Here is a 23,246-nt window from a genome sequence, read left to right on the forward strand (position 1 = left end):
TCTAAACGCATGACAAAGCTCTGTGCTGTGCTCCTGGTGCTTTGGCCAGCTATCCAGACTCTCAGCTGGGAGCACCTAGACAGGAGGGGTGCCAGCTCTAACCCCATCTTTTGTGGTTGCTCTGAGAGGTGACAGTGCTTGTGATGTGAGCCAAGGCACCTCTAAGACCTGGAGGTTGGGGGGAACATGCCCATAGACTCAATGTACCGTGTATTTGGGAGATGTGTTAGTTGGGTTGATTTTTGAGGAGAAACAGTTGGTAATTGTCAGCTATGGACCAAGGCTGTCTGAAGATTTTAAAAGGAAATGTTTTCTTTTTGACAAAGGATATATTCAATCAAATTTGGTGGTAGTGCATGTATGGCACTAGAATGAATCTTCTAATCTAATATGGAAATCAAATTTACTTTAGGTTTTTTTGGGTCACTGGCTTGTATTCTTTGCTACACTCTCTGAGTCTGTTGCAGACAGACACACAGGACCAATCTCTAAACAGTTCATAACATTCAGCATTTGACTTACAAATGGGGACTAGTGAAGACTGTGGAGCTGACAGCCCTGTAGCCTGGGGTGGATATGCACTGTTTGTCAGCAGAAATCACACAGGCTCAACTATGTCAGCTTCACACATCACCTCCCTGTCACAAGCTTGCTTTGTAAGGACTACATCTGGATATGAGAGCCATGCCATTCCAGGGAAGAGGGGACATTCATTATGTTTTTGGCATTCAAACCATGACAGCCAACAAGTCTTCCTTTTGGAGTTGTTGGTAATTGTGATTTTTCTTGCTGACTGCTGAAACAAGGGTAGCACATTCATTTCACTTAATTCATCACTCAGACATAATATTTTGCCTTTTTGGCATATTTTTGACTGACATTTGTGTAGTGCTTGAATCCCAGTCTGTCTGACTTGTGTCCACCTGGGGAAAAGAGCAATTCCTGTATCCGAACATTCCTCCCAAGAGGTCAGGATGTGATCTGGTTCACTCTGGCCTGGTGATGCTTTTTCCTGGTCTTAGAAAATTGAGAGCCAGATACAGTTAAGGGATAAGGGTTTTTTACTTTGGTATTTTAATAAGGATCCTTATTGGTGCTCCACTTTGCCAAAGTGAGCTGCAATGCACACACACAATAGAGTGAATAAACCATTTATAGACCTTACAAATTAGCATATCTAACAAGGATGCCCCAATGGGTGGCCTGGATGAATGGCCTGATACTTCCCCATTTGAGGAATTCCCCCCTGGATGAGCCAAATCTTCAGTTTACAGGGTATGTTCTAGAGAGGACCTTGGTTTCCCAAGATAGTGTAGGGTTTTCTGGCATCCTACTAAGAGGCTTTTAGGATGCTTGGTCTCCTGGCCTAACAAAATAGGGCTGTGCTAAGTTATCAGACAATTACAAGTATGCATGCTAAGAGGATACATAGAAGTTATATAAAAGGTATATAAAAGGCAAAAAATCATCTTGACATCACTGGCTTTCAGAAACCTCAGCAAACTGTTCAAATTCCACAATGGTCACTTCCACCCTGTGGATGTAGAAGGGCTCAACTGTTTTGAATTTTCCCTATATTTGTAAAAATAAAATGATTCCTAATAATTGAAAGTGCTTTGTTTCATTAAGGCACACATGTATCAGCAGTATTTTTACAGCTCTTTGCTGCCATTAGTGCTAAAGCTGGAGCACAGAACAAAGGAGATAGAGGAAGACTGGGTCAGGACTAATAGCACAGCCAGCTTTTAATCCCTCTCTTGACAATCCATCTTTCATGGTGTCCATCTGTGTTCATGTGCCAACAGCAGCACAAGCCAGTGTAAGACATCCTATTGAGCTCTTTGTCAAGGTGTCTTGGGGCAAGACTTCCATTAATAATTAATTCTAAGAGGAGTTTGTGCTCTCCAGAGTTGGGGCCAGGCCTGGGAGCACAGCCATGGTAAGCTGTACCTGTATTTAGCTTGGATGGAAGGTTTCTGTCTCAGGAGAGCTGAGGTACTTGCAATCTCTGCCTGTTCTGGAAGTGAAAGGATGCAGGTTGTTGTGCCTGTGGGTGATCACCTTGCTAGAGCTGTATCTGTGCTCCACATGCTCAGTGCTGAGGGGGACTTATTTCTCTAGGACTGTTTCCTCTGTTTTTTATTGAGAGTACAAACAGGGTCTTCCATGCTAAAAACAACTGGTCAATACCAATAGAAGTACAAGAAAAAGAAATGCAAAACGTGCCTGTAAAAGATCAAAGCATCACAGCATCATAGAATCATAGAGCAGTTTGTATTGGACAGTAACCTTAAAAATCATCTCGTTCCAACCCCCTGCCAAGGGCAGGGACACCTTCCACTATCCCAGGTTTCTGCAAACACTGTCCAACTTGGCTTTGAACACTTCCAGGGATCCAGGGACAGGGCAACTTCTCAGAGCAGCCTGTGCCAGGGCTTCATCACCCTCACAGTCAAGAATTTGTTCCTAGTATCCAGTCTAAATCTACCCTCTTTAGGCAGGGCACTCTTCTTTCAAGAGCTGGAGTGTTGGCCTGAGGGAGCTCCATCAGAAAATGGACCTTTGTTTTCACTCAAACTGAGAGGGAAAAGTATTTTTAATATCTGACTATAACATCACATTTTTGCAAAATGGTTAATTGTGTCCAAGTGTGGCTCTGAAGCCTTGTCTATATAGAAATGTTTGTGGGCTGAGAGTATGAGCATAGGAAGTTATCTTTTATCCTTACAGTTGGTTCTATCACAGGAAAAAAAGCACTGATGGGAATAAATCTTTGCTGATTAAATCAGATGATTAATACAAGCATGGCTTAAGAAAAGTTCCACTGTAGTTTTGCAGAGTGGTTTGTAGTGGCATTTACAGGGAAATCTTGGGAACCCAACAACATGGGGGAGGAGTAGCTGAGCATCCATCATCTATTTTAGTTCTCAGTCATTTGCATCATTTAACTGATACATGGAAAGATTAAAAGTCAAAAACTTCCTTTTGACATGAAAAGGAACATTTATGGCTTGAATTTGACCCAGGAGACTATTTTATCCCACCATCTCTCCCTTAAACCCTGCTGGTGTCCTTGATGGATGAGGTATCCAGTATGAAATGCTTTTGGAATCACACGAGCCTGCTGGACTCTCTAACACAACTTTTGTGTTCCTTGTGTTTAACAGGACAAGAGGATGTTAGGGAAAGATTTGGAAATGCATTTCCTTCCTGTTTCTGGGAAGTGGCAGCTCTACGCTGTGCTAATAAAGTAGTTTGATAAAAGTGGTTTGATAAGAGAGTCCAGCTCAGGTTGGCTGAGTTCAATCCCTTCATCCTCGGAGGAGGCTGAGAGCTGCTCTCCATTCTGACAAGTTGAAGGAATGTGTCCTAATCCACGAGGGCAGATGGGGTGCAGCACAGATGGGCTCTTGGAGCAGGTACCTCTGTATACAATCAGTATTTTTGCCGCAGACATGGCTGGAATATGTTCAGGGACAGTTCAGAGGAGTCCAGGCAAATTTTTTCAGCCATCTTTGCCTGTGGAGCATTTCAGCATTCAGTGTTTCTAAAGGGCTGTCCATTCAGATAACACATAGCTGATAACATCCCTGAGCTCAATATGTGTCACGGCCCTGTGTCTGGGTGCAGTTCCACAGGGCTATTCCAGCTTTCTATACTGTGGACAGGCAGCAAATTCAGCTCTTTGCTTGGCCTGACACATCTCCAGGTCATCACTGGGTCCTGTGTCTGTTGTGCTGCCACGGACCTGTGATGTGATGTCCCACAGGCTCTGAGCCCTGGGGAGCAGCAGTGACCTCCCAAGCTCAGACAGCTGCTTAGTCTTTGTGTTTGACCTCTGGACTTCACTGAGCACTTCTGTCCTGATGAACAAAACAGTGCCAAAGCCCAGCTCTTGACATCTTGGCCAGACTGGTGGGGCCCTGGGCAAGCTGATCTAATGGGTGGCATCTCTGCCATGGCAGGAAGCTTGGAACTAGGTGGTCTTTAGGGTTTGTTTCAGCCCAAGCCATTTATGATTCCATAATTCTGTGATATGTGACATAGAACTCTGTGGACCATCCTGCTAAGTTCCAGAAATGACATTTTATGTTGCATGATCTGGGGCATGGCTTAGAAGTCAGCAGAGACCACGTGCTGTTCCTAGCAGGCATTTTGGATGGAGTCACCTTGTTTTGAGAGTGAAGAGAGTTTAACGACACAAAGGTCACACTGTTCCAGGTGAATGGTGTGTTTAATTTTCTTGCATCACAGCAAACCACAGTTTATTTCTTCCAGAACGTATAAGAGTGGAGGTTAATGCTCTTTGTGTCATTGTAAACAGTTTCAAGGATCGGGTGATCTTTATTTTATCTATCACAGAATCTTCACAGGTCTAAACAGAACACTGGAGGGACCACACACATTTTCCTTCCCAGGTTTCCTCATTGTTTATGGGGATGAAGCTGGTGAAGGGTCTAGAAAACATCTTATGAGGGGTGCCTGAGGGAGCTGGGGGTGTTCAGTATGAAGGCTCAAGGTGGACCTCACTACTCTCTAAAACTCCCTGAAAGGAGGTTGTAGCCAGGTGAAGGCCAGTCTTTTCTACCATGTCTCAAGTGGAAGGATGAGAAGAAATGGCCTTCAGTTGGACCAGGGGATGTTCAGATTAGATATTAGAAAAAAGAAGAATTTCACTGAAATACCAGTTGGGCATTGGAATAAGCTGCCCAGGGAGGTGGTGGAATCACTCTCTGGAAGTGTTCAAGAGGTGTCTGGATGTAGATATGTTTTAGGGGTGATTATGGTGGGGCTGGGTTGATGGTTTTATTAATTGATCTCAAAAGTCTCTTCCAATCTTGATGCTTCTGTGATTGTGAAATGATTTCAGGCACCCTTTGCTTGAAGGTCAGGGTCTGCTGATATGGGTAGGGTCATCACTCCTATGTGTGAGCTCCTTTTCAGATCACAGCATCCTTTTTCCTCCTCAGCCAGGTGCTTGTTAACTGCAGAGAGTTGTAGATATTGGATATTTAGTCTCTGACCTTTCAGGCAAACCTAACAAAACACATCTTCAGATGACATCAAGACGCCACTGAGGAAGAATATTTTCTGCCTCTGAAGATGATCTGGGGAAATCCAAAATCTGAGGGTGGACATTGTCTTCATGCTTAATGAGCAGAACCAGCCACTTCACTGCCTGCTTGGCCTGCAGGGAAACAGGTGAGCTGGGTCTTTGAGGACAGGTACATGTCCCTGCTCATTGCTGGGGTTTGCATTAGATGACCTTTAAAGGTCCCTTCCAACCCAAGCCCTTTTATGATTATTTGAAGAGTCATCTGACCATTTGTCTCACCTCTGTCCTTTCAGTCCTGTGACAGCAGATTTACAGGGGGGTATGAGCTGCATGAGGCTTGGTGCAAGACCCTGCTGTGCAAACTGCTGATTCCCCTTGGAAGAGCCTGGGAAACAAGTGAGAGATCAGAGTTACTGCTCATATGTCTCAGTAGATGCCTGAGTTTGAGTAATGTCCCAGCCACTTCACTCCTTTTATCAGCCTCCTGTAGGGAGACCAGCCTGAAGATGGGTTTTGATTTCCAGCTCTGTGAAACTTGGCTGCAAACTGGTACTTGTCCTCTGTGTACTCCAGAGCTTGTGTTGGGAACCTGGGCAGGCAGTTCCTTGGAACAGCTGCTTGTAGCATCCTTTTACAAGCGCAAAGATGCCATTTCTTCTCCATACAGGGTTTGTAATTAGTGTGCCTCTTTCACAATGAGCCTTGCTTTGAACTCTATTTGTCTTAGACTTTCCATTACCTGGAACATAACTGGAGGTGAGTTATTCACTCAAAGGTAAAAAAAAAATAGCTTTGATGCAAGATTTCTTTTAAATACAGATCTTTAAGATAGGTTCTTTATTTTTTCACAGAGAGAAGCCTGAAACAGCTCAAAAGTGGAAAGCTCAGACTAGACAGAATAATGATCCAGTTCTCACCCTCCACTGTAACATTGATTTTAATGGAACAGTAGAGATCTAAACAAGGCAGTGATGTAACAGATTTGTACAGTGGACTTGCAGCAGTTCTTGCTGAACTGGGAGAAAGTTAGGAAGGAGGTTTACCTGAGTATAAATGAGATTAATCTCCTCTCTTATTCCAGTGAAACACCCAATGCTTTGATCTTTGTTCAATTATTTGTTGTATTCTCCCTGTGCCCAGGAGTTATGGGCATGAATCATGGCCTTCTCTTGCCAAGCTGAGGTCACAGTTTTAATACTTTAATACTTGATGTATCTCCTATCAGCAGTCTGCATCTGGCAGTCAACAAGTTAACAACTATTTTTCTCCTCTAGCTGTTATGATCCCATGCAGTTATTAGAGTTAAGGCAATTAAGGTGGATTACTTCAGATTTTAGGTAACGTGGATGGTTATTGGAATTGCAATTAATAACATCTTGCCACTATAACCCAGGCAGGTTGTGAGGTAGATTTTATCCTGTTCAGCTGCACTGATAGGGATTAATTTTCCTTTGTCAGCTCCAATTTGTGAGCTGAGCAAATCCTGCAGCATGTGTCTTTACAGAGATGGGCAGTGGCTCCCTTGGTATGAGGTGGGGTCATCCCAGCATGGGACAGAAGTACTTTGAAGGACTGTATTTATGAGTTTTTCTGCTTTTTACAGGGTGTCATAAACCATCCCTGTCTATCCCCCCATCCAGGAAATTTGTTTGTTAAAGGTCTACTTGTTCAAAAGGTGTTCACAGCCTCTTTGTTCTGGATTAATCCTTTTATCTGATGATAAGATATCAGGCTTGGTGGGCTCAAGATATCCAGTGGAGGGAACAAATACTGCAGTACAGAGCATTATATTCCACTTGAAAGAAGTGGCACCTTAAACTGAGTACATGCCAGATAAACGCTCTGCTCTGGGTTCAAGTTGCTAGCTGCAAAGGTATGTGTTAATGTCTTCATGTTTTTTTAAGAGTTCCAAAAAGGAAGCCTAAAAATAGAGGTCCTACAGTATGGAGTTCCTTGGCTGTGAGTTAGCAACCTGCATTTCCTTTGGAATATGTGATAAGAAACACTTTCAAACACATGGCAGGATAAGATGTGTCTCCATTTACACCTTTTAACTGATTGAATTCAGCAATTTTGAAAGGGGAGCAATGCAGGTGGATCAGCCTTGCTACACAAACAGGCAGAAACTGGGCTGTGCTTAGCAAAGGCCACCAGAAGAAGAGCTTTGCTGACCTTCCCAGAATGATCCCCTGGGGCTTGGCTGGGGAGTGGCAACCTGGTGAGTCAAATATTGCAAGTGGTCAGGGTCTTCAGAGACCTGCCAGCCTGTTAGAGAGGTCTCAAGGGAGAGCCAGGTAGCCCTGGAATAATTTCTGTACTAATTGGTGGGTAGGATTTGATTCAGGATTGTTTACTTCTGTTAACTTTGGAATAAATGAGAGAAGCTTTTTGCCCAGCAATGTCCTACACCTGAATGTATATCCATACACAATGTGCAAGCTTGCAGCTCAGTCTTGCAAAGCTTTATGTGCACTAATGCAGGTATTTAACTGAAGGGGTTAAACTGAGGGACTACTCAGCCTATCTGTATAACTGATGGAGCAAAAAATTACACACCTCCCATCCCAGTAAAGTGCCTTTGATTAGGTGGCATCAATCCAGGTATCATTTGAGACATTCATATAAATGAATCTCAATAACATGTGTGGAGAGTGGAAAAGAACAGACTGGTGCACATGAAATGTCCCTGCTGAACATTTCATGAAGCCTAATAGAAACAAACACTTAGCTTTAAAAATCCTTGTGTTCTCTTAAGAAAAAAAAAAAAAAATCACTCTTAAGTACTGGAAAGCTGCCATAAGAATCCGGCACTGAGTATTCCCACACTTTCTTCCCAGTGCTCCCAGACTGTAGCTGCAGGGCAAGTTGCATAAGAGCGTGGGGTAGGTGCTCAGGAACATCCTCACTGGGCTGTAACAAAACCCTGGCATTGTTTTCCATGGTGTGTGTCTGCTTTTATGTGGCGTCAGGAAAGTGACTGTAATTTGCTGTTTCACAAAACTGGCAGTTACTCACAGTAGCAATTGTAGTAAGATTTGGGCTTGCAGTCCTACTGCTCCCTCGGGGTATGCATGGAAGCAAGATGATGCATGCTACGTGTTTTTCTACCAGAAAAATAAATAAAATGAGATACATAAACCATGCAAAGAACTTTTCACAGTCTCCAAGCCAGATTATTTAAAGCTGATGCTGTGTGTTAGAGAGGTTCTGCCTGTAAATGTACTTCTTTGAAAAAGCAGGGGAGGTTTAATACTCATAATTAAAAAACTTCTATAGGGTTTTTCCTCAAACTTTCCAGTGTGCTCAGGAAATCTCAGTCCCAGAGGAGGATGTCTCACAGGTTATGACCATGTGAATGGAAGGATTTATAGTGAAAACAGTTTTGCCACTTTGTTCACAGATCCTTGGATTTCAGGTTTGTTAGTGTAGCCTGGCTTCTGTAAGCCAAGTGCTGAACCACTGAGGAGCCAGTGATCCCCACACTCAGTTTTGGCTCTCAAACTAAACTGTGTTTTTGTTCAGTAAATACTGATCTGCATTCATCTGTGTATAATTGAAGGGCATTTAGCACTCTAGCTGCCTTACACAGTTTTGTTCACTCCTAATCTTTATTCCAATGCAATTGAGGTAACCTTTCCCTGTGCAGGGTTTCCAGTTTGGGTGTCTCATGAGACCCTGGGAATTGCCACATTAAGTCAAACATATGACCAGAAAAAGTCACTGCCTTTAATGGCAGAGGTTACCAGCTGCTTTCTGATGACATTCCTCATCTCCTACTATCAAGACACTGCTATCTTTTTGGGAAAGACTTCTAGCCCCTTGCCTAGTTCTCTGCTCTTTGATTGCAGAGGGGAAAAGCTGATGAACTGATAAAGAACTAGCAAACACTTTTGGATAAGTAGTACTTGTATAAAAAGAAAATATTTTTGTACAGAGCATAGTTTTGCTGCCATAATTACAAACACTTTAATTAGGCAAGGAGAGCAGATGGGAAGAATCTCCAAGCTGTGCCTGCCAGCAGACACTGAGACAAAACATGGGGGAAGATCCAGAGAAATGCTGCTTGTGGTTTCTCTTTGAATTTTTTTCAGTTTTTTTCTGGATTGCTCTTCTGGTGTCTCAGAGGTCTTCAGTGGTCAGACTACAGGGTGGGTGACGTTGCTTCAGAGATAGGCACAGAAAATCCCCTAAAAATCAATCTTGGTCAGTAGTCTTGGAGGAGAAATTATATTCCTAACTCTTGGAACATAATGATTGGATCATATCAGGATAGCTGTTGGCTCAGATACTGAAGCATGAGGCTTCTTACTCTTTATTGACATATTTGGGCAGTGCAGTGTAGCTGTAGCTGTTATTTTCCCTGGTACCTTCTTTTCCTGCCTGGGCTTCTGCTTCCCTGCCATTCTTGTCCTATGCTGGGTGGAGGCTGGCATGGCTTCCCATCAACTCTGGAGGTTTCAGGACCTCTGGCCATTTACTCCATCCCTTTCTTCCTGCTTTATCTTGGATATCCTTGCCCTGGCTCTCATTTAAGTGTCTCACAGTGATAGATAATGCTCACCCAAACACTTTGGGTGCACAGTCATGAAGATCTCCAAGGGCCACTTTCCCTGACAGTGTTTGTATACACCTTTCACTGAAATTTAAGGGGGCATCTTTTGGCCCAGGTTTACAGAATTGGTTGCTGTGTCTCAGCTGATTCCTGATAACTTTCAGGGCTGGAACCACTTGGGTATATGCTGGCATCCTGAGCACAGAGACTCTCCCTTTCTGGTGAGCAATTCCTCGCATGAGCAATGCCCTAACTCTGGATCAGCCACACTTGAACACACAATACTCACTGCTCAGTCAGAGTCTTCCTGGGAGCCACATATTGTGCCACATCCTTTCCTGAAAAATAGATATGAGCAGCACAAAAGAATTTCTGCCAAGCCCTATAGCCTAAATATCAAAACAGTTCTGTATTGTAAGGGTAATATCAGTACTCTGGGTTGGAAGGCACCCACAAGGATCACCAAGTCCAGCTCTTAAGTGAATGGCACAACCTTGGCATTTCTAGCACCTGGCTTTGACCAACTGAGCTAAAGTCTTGAAGTGTTAAAAGTTTGACTAAAATGAGTGAAGGTGATGGCAAGAAATAGAAGTTGTGTTGAAGTTCAAAAATTAGTGTACCTCTGATCCAAAGTGGAGTGGATATATTCAGAGCATTGCATAAAATTCCAGTTTGTAATAAGTCTCTCTGAAGAAACCAATGAACAAATGTTCCTTAAATGTCTAAGAAAGAGCCAGGGCTGGTTTGTGAAGTACCAGCGAGAGTATGTGACAAATGCAGCACAAAGAGGGGAAATAGGGAAGACTGGCAGAATGAGCCTGTCTTCCTTGTTAATCTGATTCTTCTGAGCCTGGTGGAGATGAGATGCAGCCATGTACCAGCAAGGTCCTACAGCTACAGGTGGCAAAGGTCCCATGGTGGGATGTAGCTGAATATGCTGGAATTTGGACAAGAATCAGCTTGAGTCTCATCCTCCTCAAGATGCCTTATCTTGTGAAAATGCAGAACTCTCCTGATTTTGGGAGCAGGCAGAAATTTAACAGATGAAAGTAACTCTTTGTATCTGAAGGTATCTCTTGCAAGGCTTTCTTCCTTTTGATCCATTTTTCTTTCCAAATAGAACGTGTAGGGAGCAGACTGGTGCATGCAATGCTTTTCCCCTGTGCCCTTTGGAGACCAAAAGCCACATCAAGCAGGAGATTTATGAGTTGCTGGCAATAGATGCTTCGTATTCTGTTATTACATTTCAGATGATGAAAGAAGAACAACTGACTTTCATGGCTATGAAAGCAGTAGGAAAACTGCCTGTGGATAGATCGAGCACATGCATCACTGGGTAGAAATTAAGGTGTTTATAGCTTCAAATTCAGATTTGGAAAGTTCAAGATAGCAGAAAAATATCTAACTAGAAGATGTGAGGCAGTTTGTAAGATTTCAACTCAGATACACTCAGGAGAATAAATCCAAAGGTAACATTAGGATTCATTAACTATCCCTAATTAGGCTCCTAAATTTAAGTAGACAGAATCTTCCCTGGAGGCTTTCAAAGGCACCCACCTTTCACTGTTGATGATACAGGCAGCTGAGGAACATAGCTTATTTAAGGAGGACTTCTTCCTTAGGTACCTACAGGGCAGGCATGGGTTGAGTTCCCAGATTAGGTGAATTGGATCTTCTAATGAGGTTATTGCATTTCTGAGCAGGCAGAAATCAGAGGAGTCAAGGAAAAATGTTCTGTTGCCCTGTGTAGGAGGAGGAGAGCCTGGGAGGGAATGGTGCTCCTGTTTGTCTCTTCCTGTGGAGTCTCTGTTGGAGGTGGAGCATTCCCTAAATCTCCTTCATCTCCCAAAGGCTCTCACATCACTGGGCCTTTTACCTGCGAGAGATTTCACTGGGAGGAACGGTGAGACTGAGCTAATTTGTGTTCCACGGGCTTTGTTTCTGCACTGGAATTGCTTCCACTTCTGAAATCACTTCTCTGATTGCAGCTGCATGAGAAAAGGATATACATGTCCTTTTCTGTGGAGGCCAAACAAGAGAAAGGCTTGTCTGTATTATATTTATATTCTTATTGCACAACACTTCTGTAGTTGGCTGCTGCCAGGAGATACAGTAGAAGGCAAAGCATCTGGGCTGTCTCAGGAGGAGTCTTGGCAGAGTATTCTGAAAGGTTTTATGGGTTGTGTCAGACATCCCAGCTTGTATCACTTCCCACCACCCCCAAATCTCCAGCAGAACAGATTCCTGCTTTGGGCAGAGTCTGGAGGGAGGGCCCTGGTGCAGGCTGTGGGCTCGGGGAGGTGTAGGTGGCTTTGGTTGTGACAGGGCTCTTCTCCCAGACAGTCTTGGTTGCTTTCTGCATGGTGCTTGGAAGTGGCCTTACTGTAATTGGCATGAGTCACTTCCTTGTTATTGGTGGTTTGGAACACCATGCATGGAAAACACGCCTGCAGCAGGCTGAGGAATTCCCTCTTGCTCTTGGGCTTTGCATTCGGTTTCAGGATTGCAGCCTGTATCCATGCTGGGTGAAAAAATGCTTTTCTCAAAATAACTGAAGGAGATGGAAGCTGAGGTCTGGACTGCTTGCATTTGTTAAATCTCTGATCTGGTGTTTGGGGTTTTTTTGAGCGTGAAGGTTTTTTATGGCAGTTTGTTGTTCAAATCCCAATTTTCAGACTTATGGTCTGTTGCAGAAAGTTCTTTACATGTCTCCTGTTGTCTCCTGGGACAATTTATATTTCCTGTTTAAATGGTATTGTACCTTCACTCTAAATAAGATATATGATGGTATGACATGCCAAGGTACAGAGCTGATATCAAGTGCATTCAGCCTTTTTCCAAGGCTCTTGGAGACATTTGAGAGATGTAGGATTTGATGATCTCTTCTCAGGTGATTATATTCCTATCTGACCAAACCCTTTCTGTCAGAATGTCTGGTGGCAGGGCAGGACTTGAAGGTTGGCTTTGGATGTCTGACACAACACGTGATCATGAGAAGAGGCAAAACCTCTTTCTCTGTGAGCTAGATGGGGCATGGATAGCTGGAAAAGGTTTCAACTTGTTCCTTGGCCATGTCTGAGACCCTTGGGATAAGGCCAAGGGGGTAGGGTGTGCCTCAATTTACTTTTGTTAATGAAATTATCATCTTCCACCCCCGTGTTTCCAGATACACAGTGGTGTTACTGTTGTCACCAGGTGCAGAGTCTTCTTTTGTATGGGATTTTTCCTTCTTGCTCTTTGACTGTACTGTGATACTTTGTGGTCTGGCACAGCCAAAATCCATTATTTTAATAGGTATTGTTGACTGACTGCTTAGTGAATTTAGGTTTTACTGCACAAATCTCACTTTTAGTTCTGCTCTTTGAGAGAGCTGTGTACAAGAGAGCCATATACCAGCCAAGTTGCTTTATTGTAACAACTTGGAATTATGAATGATCCTATTTCAGGCTGAATGGTGTGCATTTTCATGCCTCAAACAAGAATCTTTCATAGATGCTACCTCTAAAAACATGCAGGAGTTTATACTGGGTGTTTACTCACAGGAAGATTTTTTTTATTATTACTATTATTTTAAAAATATGTTGAACACAAACAGTTCCTGGCCCCAACCTGCCCAGATAAAAGGCTTGGTTGTAATTTTCCTTGGTGAGGGAGTAATTTTTTGTTCAATTGCACTCTGCTTCAAGCGTGCTCAGGAGGATTTGCTGAAGATCCTGCAGATCTGCTTTAGTTGTGCTGAGCTTTGGGAAAACCTTATGGGCTGGAAATGCACAGGAGAATATAGAGCAGAAGACTGGAGAATGACAAGCCCCTTGTCTGTCTGTTTTTAACACTGAGCTTTCATTGATCCCCTCCAGCTGACTGATGTGTATATCCAGTGAAGATGGAGGTTAGGGGATAATTGCTTCCTGGGAGTGGAAGTCTTTAAGAATGTTTAGGACAGAGCAAGCATCAGAAAACACCAAATGATCAAATTAGCAAAGAGAGGGAATGGTTTGAGTGCAAGGCTGAGCTTCTTTCCTTTCTTTGGCACAGACATCCTCTGTGAAACTGGACAAATCATTTTGATATTTAAACACTTTCAAAACTCTGTCCCTGAGCCAATTCCCCATCCATAAAATATGGGGGCTGTAGCATCAAATATTTTGATTAGGGAAATAAATATCTGTGCTTAAATTGAAACACTCAGCAATGTTGGAAAATAATTACACATAAAGAGCAGTATTCCTCTGAAAATAATGTATTGTGGCAATTGCTTGAACCCCCAGGACTGGAGTGTTTGAAACTAGATAGATCAACATAGGAAACTCAGCAAATTATCTCATTATGGTCTTTTTATACCTGAAGAGGACCTACAAGAAACCTGAGGAGGAACATGGACATGTAATGATGGGCCAAGGAGGAATGGCTTTAAACTGGAAAAGAATAGGTTTAGATTGGGTATTAGGAAGAGATTCTTGACTGTGAGGGAAGTGAGGCCCTGGCACAGGCTACCCAGTGATGCTTCATCCCTGGAAGTGTCCAAGACCAGGCTGGATGGGGCTTGGAGCAACCTGGTCTGGTGGAAGGTGTCCCTGCCACGGCAGGGGAGTTGGATAACCGTTAAGGTGCCTCCCAACCCAGACCAGTCTGAGATTCTCTGCCCTTAATGAACAGAGGTGAGGTATTGACTGGCCCTTTCCATCTTTTAGCACTGCAATTCAGAATGTTGCTGCTTGTAGACACAGTAACTTTTTCTTTTCCTAAGCTCTGGGTTTTCTGGCCACACAAGAAACTGCCTGTGTGAAAATTCCAGCAGAAAGCGTCTCCACCAAGTACAAATAAGGATACTGTCAGCAGCACCAGCATGTGCCTTTTCACACTGTCCTGCTGCCTGCTCCGACCGACTCTGATGGATCTGCTGGGCCCATGAGAACACACTCTGGCTTTGATTTTCCTTCACCCCTGTTTCTGCAGTGGGGAGAGGCCGCCAGGCAGTGGAAGAGAGGTTTTATTTTGAGATTGGTGCCATTAATTCATTGCAAATGGGTAATGCAGCTCTTGGGTTGGTAACTGGTATAAATTATTGCTAGCATGATGTTGATTCAGACAGATGAGCAGTGGGAGCTGAGATTGCTTTTAAAACAGACACAGAGGGATTATGTAAAGACTTGAAAGCCTGTAATGGCAGAGCAATGAACCTGCTGATCCAAAAGCTCCCTTGCATATTTATAATCTAGAACCAACTTCTGCAGGTACCTTCATGGAGTGTCCCAGTGATGGTGACACTTTGTCTCCAGATCAAGTCCTGGCTGACATGGAATTCATGTGGTGGTGTTTTAGTCGAAGCCCAGGGTGAGTGGCTGAGCAGGGCCTGCCATGTGAAAAGTTACACCTCTGCCTGTGCTTCCCAGATGCGCAGCACAAGTTGCTGTGGAATTTTACCATTTGGATAAACATCCACATCTCAATGCTGACTGCTACCCCCTGAGAGAGTGAAAGTCCCTAGAGGTCCCCAGAGCAACTCATCTCTTCTCTTCCAGATGATCCCAACTCATTTCTCATGTGCATTTTTAGGTGCAGGGCTCCCGACATTGAGGTGTATTAACACTTTGATTGAAGCTGTTTCTTGCCCTCCTGTCCACATCCATCACTCATTCTGCTGACTGAGTTGCTTTAATTTCTCTGCTCAATTGCATGGACAAGTGCCAACCCTACCCTGCCAGGATTTCGGTGTTTAATACTGAGATAAGACTAAAATCCTCAGTACTTTTTTTTTTCCTGGTGGTTTTAATAATAAATAACTTTCCTTGACACTTTGCTTCAACTCATGCCATGCTTTGTGTCAGATGCACTCCTCTCTGGAGAATTTAAGGAGGGCATTTCAAAGGAACCAGATGTTTAATCTTTCTTGTGGAGTTGGCTGCTACACAGGAGCTAACTGGAAATTGTGAGGTATTTTACACTTGAGAAAGGCTTTCCATTTCACAGTCTTTCTAAATCAAAAGACAGCTGTGTATCGGCTGAGCATCACATAAACTAGAAAAAGGGCAGACTTGCTGCGTGCCATCTCTCTGTGTATTCTGCAAAGATGGGCCTTTCTTGGCAAAATGTACTCGAGATGTTTATGAAGTCCACAGAGAAAAATGATTCCTTGAAATGGGAAAGTCCAAGGCTATGTGCTGTAGACATGCTGTGCTGCACTAAGTTGCTTCCAGAGTTTTAAAGAGATCCAGTAAAGTGAAGAAAGCTGAAGTGAAGAAAAGCACTTCTTGGAGTTTTTGAATGTACCAAAGTGTGATGCTAACCACAGATGTTAAGCACATGCCTGCTTTTGGGAATCTGTCCTCACAGCTACCTCTGTTTTAAGGCACCAAATGACTACTTGATAATGTAGTCATTACTTGGCCATCCCAAGGAGATAACAGCACAGCCCTGCTCCATAAGGTGCTGGGACAGTAATACTCCATCAATGCTTCTCCTGGAATACTTCTCCATCTCTACTCCTCCTTGGGATGCTGTTGACCAGTTGCTGACTGATTAAACAATGTTTTGCTTTACCTGACTCCTCCCCTGGTCCTGTGGGTGGCTTTCAAGTGGTGGTGGCGGCACAGATGCCAAGATAGAAAAGCCATATCTCAGTTCTCTGGGTGTGCTTAGGAAATGATGGTGTTTCATTCCCCTACTTCACTCAAATGTTTAAAGTGTTGGGTAGTGTCCTTTTTCTAAGAAAAATGCACATCCACCCAGCCTGTCTTGTGTCCTGGTGATGGTCATGAATGTTGAGAGGTAAAGAAGATGTCTATGAAGAAGAGTAAGTCTGAAACAGGAAAGCCTTTTGCTTCATGTTCTTCATTGGACACCTATTGACAGGTTACTGGGATGCAGTTTGGGTGAAAAGTGTATAAAGGAAAATATCCCATGTATTTTAAATGTTTATCAGGTTCTCAGTCTGAGATAGAGCAATAGGACTCCTTATTTTTGGAGGGTGCTGAACCCTATGCCTTCTGCATCCTTTTGGATGCCTCAAATTGGGTGCCTCAAATTGGGCACCCAGAACTGCAGTTCTCTGTGGCTGTGGTTTGCAGAATAATCTCTGTTCTACCCACCTCCTCTCCAGACTTTCTGATATTTCCCTGGCAGAGGTATCCCCCTCATTCCTGTCTGGTTCCTACCAGGAGATGTGTTTTTTTGTTGCCTTCCAACTGTTGCCAATTCGGGTTTCACTAGAAACCTCTGTGCCAGCTCTTTGATATTCAGGACCTGTAGGGGTTTCTGTCTGTTTCCTGACCTAACATGACTCTACTAATGATGCAAGAACTTCAGTGCTGATGTCCTGGCAGCCTAATACAGGAGGTCAGTCTGTAAATCTAGTTACAATTTTCTTTGCCTCAGCAAAGACAGTAAGTCAAACATAACGTAAACAAAGTGGTTGGATCACTTCACCCACCAGTAATGTGGTGGGTGATGCAGGCAAATTTAATGGATGCGATTAAATCTCCTGTTCCAGTCTGGCAGCTGATTAGCTGCAGGGGGCAGGCAGGAATTTCCTTTCTGATCCAGAGTTGCCCTCTTTCCAAGTCCTCCTTCAAGCTTCTGCCAAGCATCTCAAAGTGCTTTGCATTTTTAATTGCACTTCTTCACGCCCCTGTGAAGGGTGGAGATGAGAGATAGCATGATCCCAAGTGGGGCCCTGGGGAAACTGAGGCACTGGGAGGTGGCAGCCTGCTTGGAATGAGAGAGGAAGGTGGTGTTAGACTTGGAGAAAGGGGAAATGGGCATCCCAAAAATCTTCTCTTGAAGCTCATGTGGGTCTGCTGAACTTGTGCCTAGTGTACAACAGTCTGTGTCTTAAGCACACTAAAGTCTTGGTTGTCTGCTATGCATTAATGTATACTCACTGACAGGAAAAATAAATCTTTCTCCTGTGGAGATTTTAATTTATTTTTGTCTTTCATCTCTTGATTCCTCTGCTTTCTGAAGAGAATGACCTGTATATATGTTTCTTCTCTTTGTATGGAGAAGCACTTTGCTCTGAAATAGCCTCAGGTGTTGGCTCTGGCTGAGGGAGAGAACTGGTTCAGTTCCAGAGATGACTCTATTCTTTGTCCCTACAGGGGAAATTAGTGAATTTACTGTGTGGATTCACCTTCAGTGGGTGTACACTGAGGTAGCTACACCAGCTTTGATTTCTTTACCTGGTTGTACAGCTGAAGAACTGGCCTTGTAAGAAGGAGAAAACACTCCTTTTATTAGGGCATGCTTTGATCCAAAGAAGAGACCAGCAGCATCCAAAAAAATCTGTCATATATTAACCCATCATTTCACCTGCATATTGCTCATGCTGTGTCTGACAAAACAGAGAGCAGTAGGGATTAGCTGAGTCTTCATGTTCCTCAGGAGGGTGAGAATGGAGAATGAGCCTTTCCCATCTCACAGCTCAGAACTCAATGGGAAACAGTGTATTTTGGATCTCACAGGGTGGGGAGGGTTTCTTACAGCAGGAATTCATTTTTGTGGTGGATTATTTAAGCTTTATGATTTCATGTGAACAACGTCATCTAGAGTCTGGTTTTGTGAATCTGATGTAGACAGAAACTTCTGATGTTCAGTCTTGAGCCAACAGCTTGATGGCTGGAGGAAGGCAGGACTTCAGGTATAGCTATAGCCCCCATTCCAATAGGGCATCCTGACCAGCCTATTGTCATGCTAGGAACAGAGAGCTCTAACTGAGTTCTCTGAAGCCTAGAGCTGAGGCCAAAGTCTGGCTTACTAAGCTCTATTTCAGTTTCTGAGATACGTGTCCAAATAGAGTATCTGAATCTGATCCTTAGCATAGTCTCAAGGCTTACTTGTAAATAAACAGTATCTTAATCACATTATGGTTTTCAGCATTCTCTTGTTGGATGTCTCTGTGCTGGCATTTGGAGAGCATTCATCATAGTGGAGAATGAGTGTCTGTTTGGGCTGCACATGGGATAATTAATTATCAGCTGAGCCCGTAGCATGACGTGACAATTCCCATTCTGACCAGCTGAAATAACTCACTCTGACAACTGTGCTCTTCTTGCTTCTCTCTTTCAGTTCCCAAGAAGCTTCTGCATGAAACTCAGGCAAGACCAACTGATCAACAAGGGTATCAGAAGCCACATTTTCCTCTGCAGCCAAGAGTGTTTGACCCCGATGTCATAGGGGACGGCGTGTTCCTTTCGGATGTCTCTCCTTCCAACATAGAGCGAGCTCTCCCAGGTACCTGTGACCATTGTGATGTTGGCCCAAACCCAATGGTGTTGTGGTAACTGTTCCTTTCCATCTCCCCTTGTCTGGATTTCTCTATTGCTCCTAAATCCCATCATGTCACAGTCAGAAAGGGCTGTGGCAGCTTCAAGATGTGACCAGCAATGGGCGAAAGTGAACTGTGAAACTGTTCAAGAAACACCAGGTTTCTTGGAATAGCAGTCATGGCCATGCATGTCCAAACTCATCACAGAAATACTTTCCAGACCTGTCTAGTGGCAAAGAAAAAAACAAACCAGGGCAGAGACAGTAGATCTGCCTCATGGGACAGAGAAGTTTTCAACTGAGCTTTGAAATATGTTGCTATTTTCATAAAATGCAAAGTGAAGAGATATGAATGAAGTCAGATCTTACCCATCTCTAGGGATAGGTGAGTAGGAGGAAGGGGTGGTGTATGAATAAAGGAAAAACACAGGTGAGCACGTGTTGGGTGCCTTGGTGGTTTTGTGTTGTTTCCCAATATGCAGGAGATGGTTTATGACATTACTGAAAATCCCAGTCTGTGCTCCCAGAGATTCAGCTCATGGGTGGGTATGGGCAGAACTTGTCTTTGTCTACACTCCTGGCAATGTTAATCCACAGCTTGGATAGGCAATTCACAAATAAATAAGAACTGGCAATAACAGGTTCATCAGTTTGGAGGCCTTACTGAAAACTGTCAAGGAAAAGAATTTTAAGTTAGCCCCAAATAAATATTGTGATCCTGGAGATTCTTTTAAGCAAGGAAAAATATCCTGAACTCATTTCCACTCATCTAAACATTTTACTTCTGCAAATGACACCTTTTGTTTAGTTTTCACATAGTTTATTCATTCTCTTTCAAAATATGCACTACTTTTCAAACAAAGATGTCATTTTGAAATTAAAACCTAGAAGAATGTTTCAAAAACAACAAAATACTTGGAAATTTCTGTAATCTCCCTTCCTGTTTTATTTATGTTATTAAAACTATTTGCTAATGTCAGCCTGGTATCATGAATAACCTTTCCTGTGCTTATACTGTGGTGTTGGGCAAATTTACTGCTGGCTGAAAGAATTTTGTTCAGCTTTGCTGTAACAGAGAAACTGTTCAAGTGACTGGCAGCAGCTAAGAAAGGGTGGTGAGGAGAAAACTAGTAGTAGTGAGCTGTTAGGCATTGACAAATCTTCAAAGCTAGCAAGGAGGAAAGGGAATATCTTTTAGTATGACCCTGAAAGGAATGGCAGACCAGGGAACCACACAGTGTAGCAACACATGGCCCTTGTGAAATGGTGTGTGTTTGTTTTTTCCCTCCTGCATAAGTCCAGCAATTTTCTGTCATCCGTGTCTGTGCTTGTACAATCCTGCCAATGATAAAACCAGTTCTGTGTGGTTTTGTGGTGCTCTTTGCTGGAGTTTAGTGTATGCAGGCCAGTATTCATTTAAAAACATGTTTGATTGCATCTGTTCATTTGACAAGTTAAAAGTGAAAAAAAAAAAAAAAAAAAAAAAAAGCGATTCTTCTTACATCTCACATCTTGAGATAAGTTTTCCCTTACTGTGTCTCCTGAAGCTGTGGACATGTGAACTGTTTTTGCTCATGGTTTACAAGGGCTGCTCCACATTCAACAAAGGTGGTGTTCATGTGACATAGGAAATAGGTATGAGATGATGTCCTGGTGGTGCCCTTCATTTTCCCTGATTGTGAAGGGATTTTACATTAACTATTTCAGAGCCAGACCTCAGTCAGGAGAAATCTCAGGCAGGATTCAGTTACGTCCATATAAATGTGTCATTTGTGATGACCTGGCGTGTTCACCTGGCTTCTAGAAGGGTGAACATTTCCCCTGCATCCATTCTCCTACCTGCCATCTCTGCATGGATGTCCTGCTGACCCTGGGGTGTCTTAGATGTCTGTGTATGAGCAAATACATTGAGCTTTAAGTGTCTGCTGTGGGGAGAGCTGAATTTGCTATTGTCACTCTTTGCGATCCATCAACTAATAGCAGGATTCTCTTGCCTTAGTTTAGATGCATGAGGCTACTTGAGTTGCTCTGAAATATCCAAGTTTTAGGTTCAGATTTTAGAAGTTAAATATTTACTCTGTTTCTGTGGATTTCCTTGGAACAGCAGTAGGGAAAAATTTGAGCACTTGTACAGGCAGATTTACCAGACAGGGGGATAAAGGAGATATTAGAGGGCATGTTAATCTGAATTTTAAAAAAAATCTGAATTAAAAATAATTATGAAGTGTTGCTGTTGGTTTCCTGCTGAATCTGCCCTTAGACCTTCTGTGTCCTTTTTTTACAAAGGATCTGCAGTAACCTCTATTCTCCTAAAGCAAGAGGCTCTTGGGATATTTTATGCTTTGGGATATGACACCCAAGTACTCATGTTTAAACACTTTGCTTGAAGTCCAGTCATTAACACTGTGGTAACCTTGAACATGTGGCTTTCCCAAGGCCATGCAACTATTCAGTGGCAGAGGTAGAGCTGTGCCCACATTCCCTTAGGCTGATCCCTCACAGTGACACCTGGACATCCCTCCCCGCTGGTTCTACTCGAGGCAGATTTGCAGTTGGCATCACTGCACACACATTCCTGCCCTCAGTCCCTCTCCATCCAGTATTACCTGTTCTCTTTGAACACCCCTCACTTTCTGTTATAAAAGCTTCTTTGGGCTGAGCTGCTTCCTGGCACCTGCAGCAGGAAGCTGAATGTGATGTCTCGTGCTGCTGGGAAAGGAGATGGAACAGGCAGCCAAGGAACAAAGACCGTTTCACATCACAGCTCCTGACAGAATGCCTTTGCTTGCATGGCACTGAGGGCACCATTGGAGATGGAACTGGCAGTGTCCTGAATTTAACACCTGCAGATAAGTGGAAGCCAGGTGCAAGTCTGTGATTTTACCGAGTGATGCTTGCTTTTGGCCAGAGCTAGACACACAGAGAAGGAAGCCTGAAAATCTATAAGAGCTACCGTTAAAAACTCATATGGATGGTGGAGCTGGATCCTGTGTACTGACTTTTTCCTGTGTTGAAAACAATTACTGTTTTGTGAGCAGTGGGGGTGTCTGCCTGCAGATCAAGGTGTGGGGAGCCCTCAACAGAGAGCTGATAAGGTCTGAAAGGGTCTCTTTGAGCCTCCTGGAATGAACTGCCTCCTTAGCTCCAGTCTTCAACAAATAAAATCAAATCATTAACCCATGTTCACTCACCTCTCCAGAGGGGAAATGGTGTCTGGGTGAAACACAATATGAGCAGGCTTCTGAAGGAAGTCATAAACTCAGGTCTGCCCTTCCCCACGAAGGCTGCAGAGAAAGCACGTCTGTTTGCCAGGTGTGGATGGATCACTACAGCACCACATCAGCAAAGAGTTGTGGGCTCTGCCTGTGTTTTCCAGTCCTCCTTACGAGCTTAGCTGAACCCACTGTTGATAAAGGCTCCTTTGATTTACATAAGAGAAGAAACTTGATTATATATTTGCTGTAGCATAGGTGGGTGTGTCTAAGTGGTGACACGAAAGAGCAGGAGATGGGGGAGAGTTGATGATGCCTGGATGCAGATGGGATATGTGCTCAGCTCAAGCTGCTTGAGAAGATTTAGTTACCCCAGAAAAAGGGGCAAATTTGGGTGGCTCTCTCTCAAGCAGCTCCAGATTTTTGAACACAGATGCTGACCTGGTGAGAATAAAGCAGGGTAGGGCTGGGTCATGTTCTACATTCTTCATTCCTCATTCCCTTTCTGTGTCAAAGCAGAGAAGAAGAAAGGGAGGTCGGCCACTTTCTACCCTGTAGACAACACCCCTGTCCTGCTCCCTGTGGATGAGACAGAACCACCAGCACTCAGCAGCAGCAGCAGCAGCAGCAGCATGGAGCCCGTGGGCGTCGGAACAGAGATGGCCCTGCTCAGCAACCTCCTGGCAGCCTATGCCTTCATCACAGGTATGTCTGGAACAGGCTCACATCTCCCTGAAAGCTTCTTGTAGACCCTCCTTTCACAGTCACCTGGGGCTAAATCTGCCTCTCTGAACTGTTTGTGTATCTCATTCTTCTCTCAGTGAATTCCCCCTTGAAGGGCCTGACCAGGGCAGCTCTAGCAGGCAGTGTATAACAGTTTATTGTGCACTGCTTTCCACTGGCTCTGCTCTCATCTGGAGTTCAATACAATCTTACATGTGGGATTATTCCTAATGCTTCATTTTCCTGGAGATCAAAGCCTGGCTCATTAGGGAGGAAAGTTTGTTGTCCTGTAATTTGGAAAATAAGCAGCATTTGAATCTTTACACAGCTTAAGAGAATTTGGCTTATCTTCAGTAGAAGTGTGAAGATGAAGTAACTTGAGAGTCTACCTAATTGTATATTTAAATCTAGTTTAGAGTAAGATTTCCTTGGATCACAGTTT

General features: G+C 43.6%; 1 protein-coding gene across 2 annotated transcripts in view; it reads left to right on the forward strand.

Annotated features, from left to right (window-relative positions):
• EVA1A (eva-1 homolog A, regulator of programmed cell death) overlaps positions 1 to 23,246 on the forward strand; it is a gene marked incomplete at its 5' end in the record, with an annotated part of 204,322 nt that overhangs the window by 172,291 nt on the left and 8,785 nt on the right. Inside the window, 2 exons of one of the 2 annotated variants that reach the window (XM_083858061.1) lie at positions 18,672 to 18,836; positions 22,598 to 22,786. In XM_083858061.1, coding sequence (XP_083714187.1) covers positions 18,672 to 18,836; positions 22,598 to 22,786 — 354 coding nt within the window. The remainder of the gene's footprint in view (positions 1 to 18,671; positions 18,837 to 22,597; positions 22,787 to 23,246) is intronic. The other variant, XM_083858062.1, reaches the window with a different exon arrangement.

Source organism: Zosterops lateralis (assembly GCF_965231275.1).
Source record: "Zosterops lateralis genome assembly, chromosome: 3".
Classification (NCBI taxonomy): Eukaryota; Metazoa; Chordata; class Aves; order Passeriformes; family Zosteropidae; genus Zosterops; species Zosterops lateralis.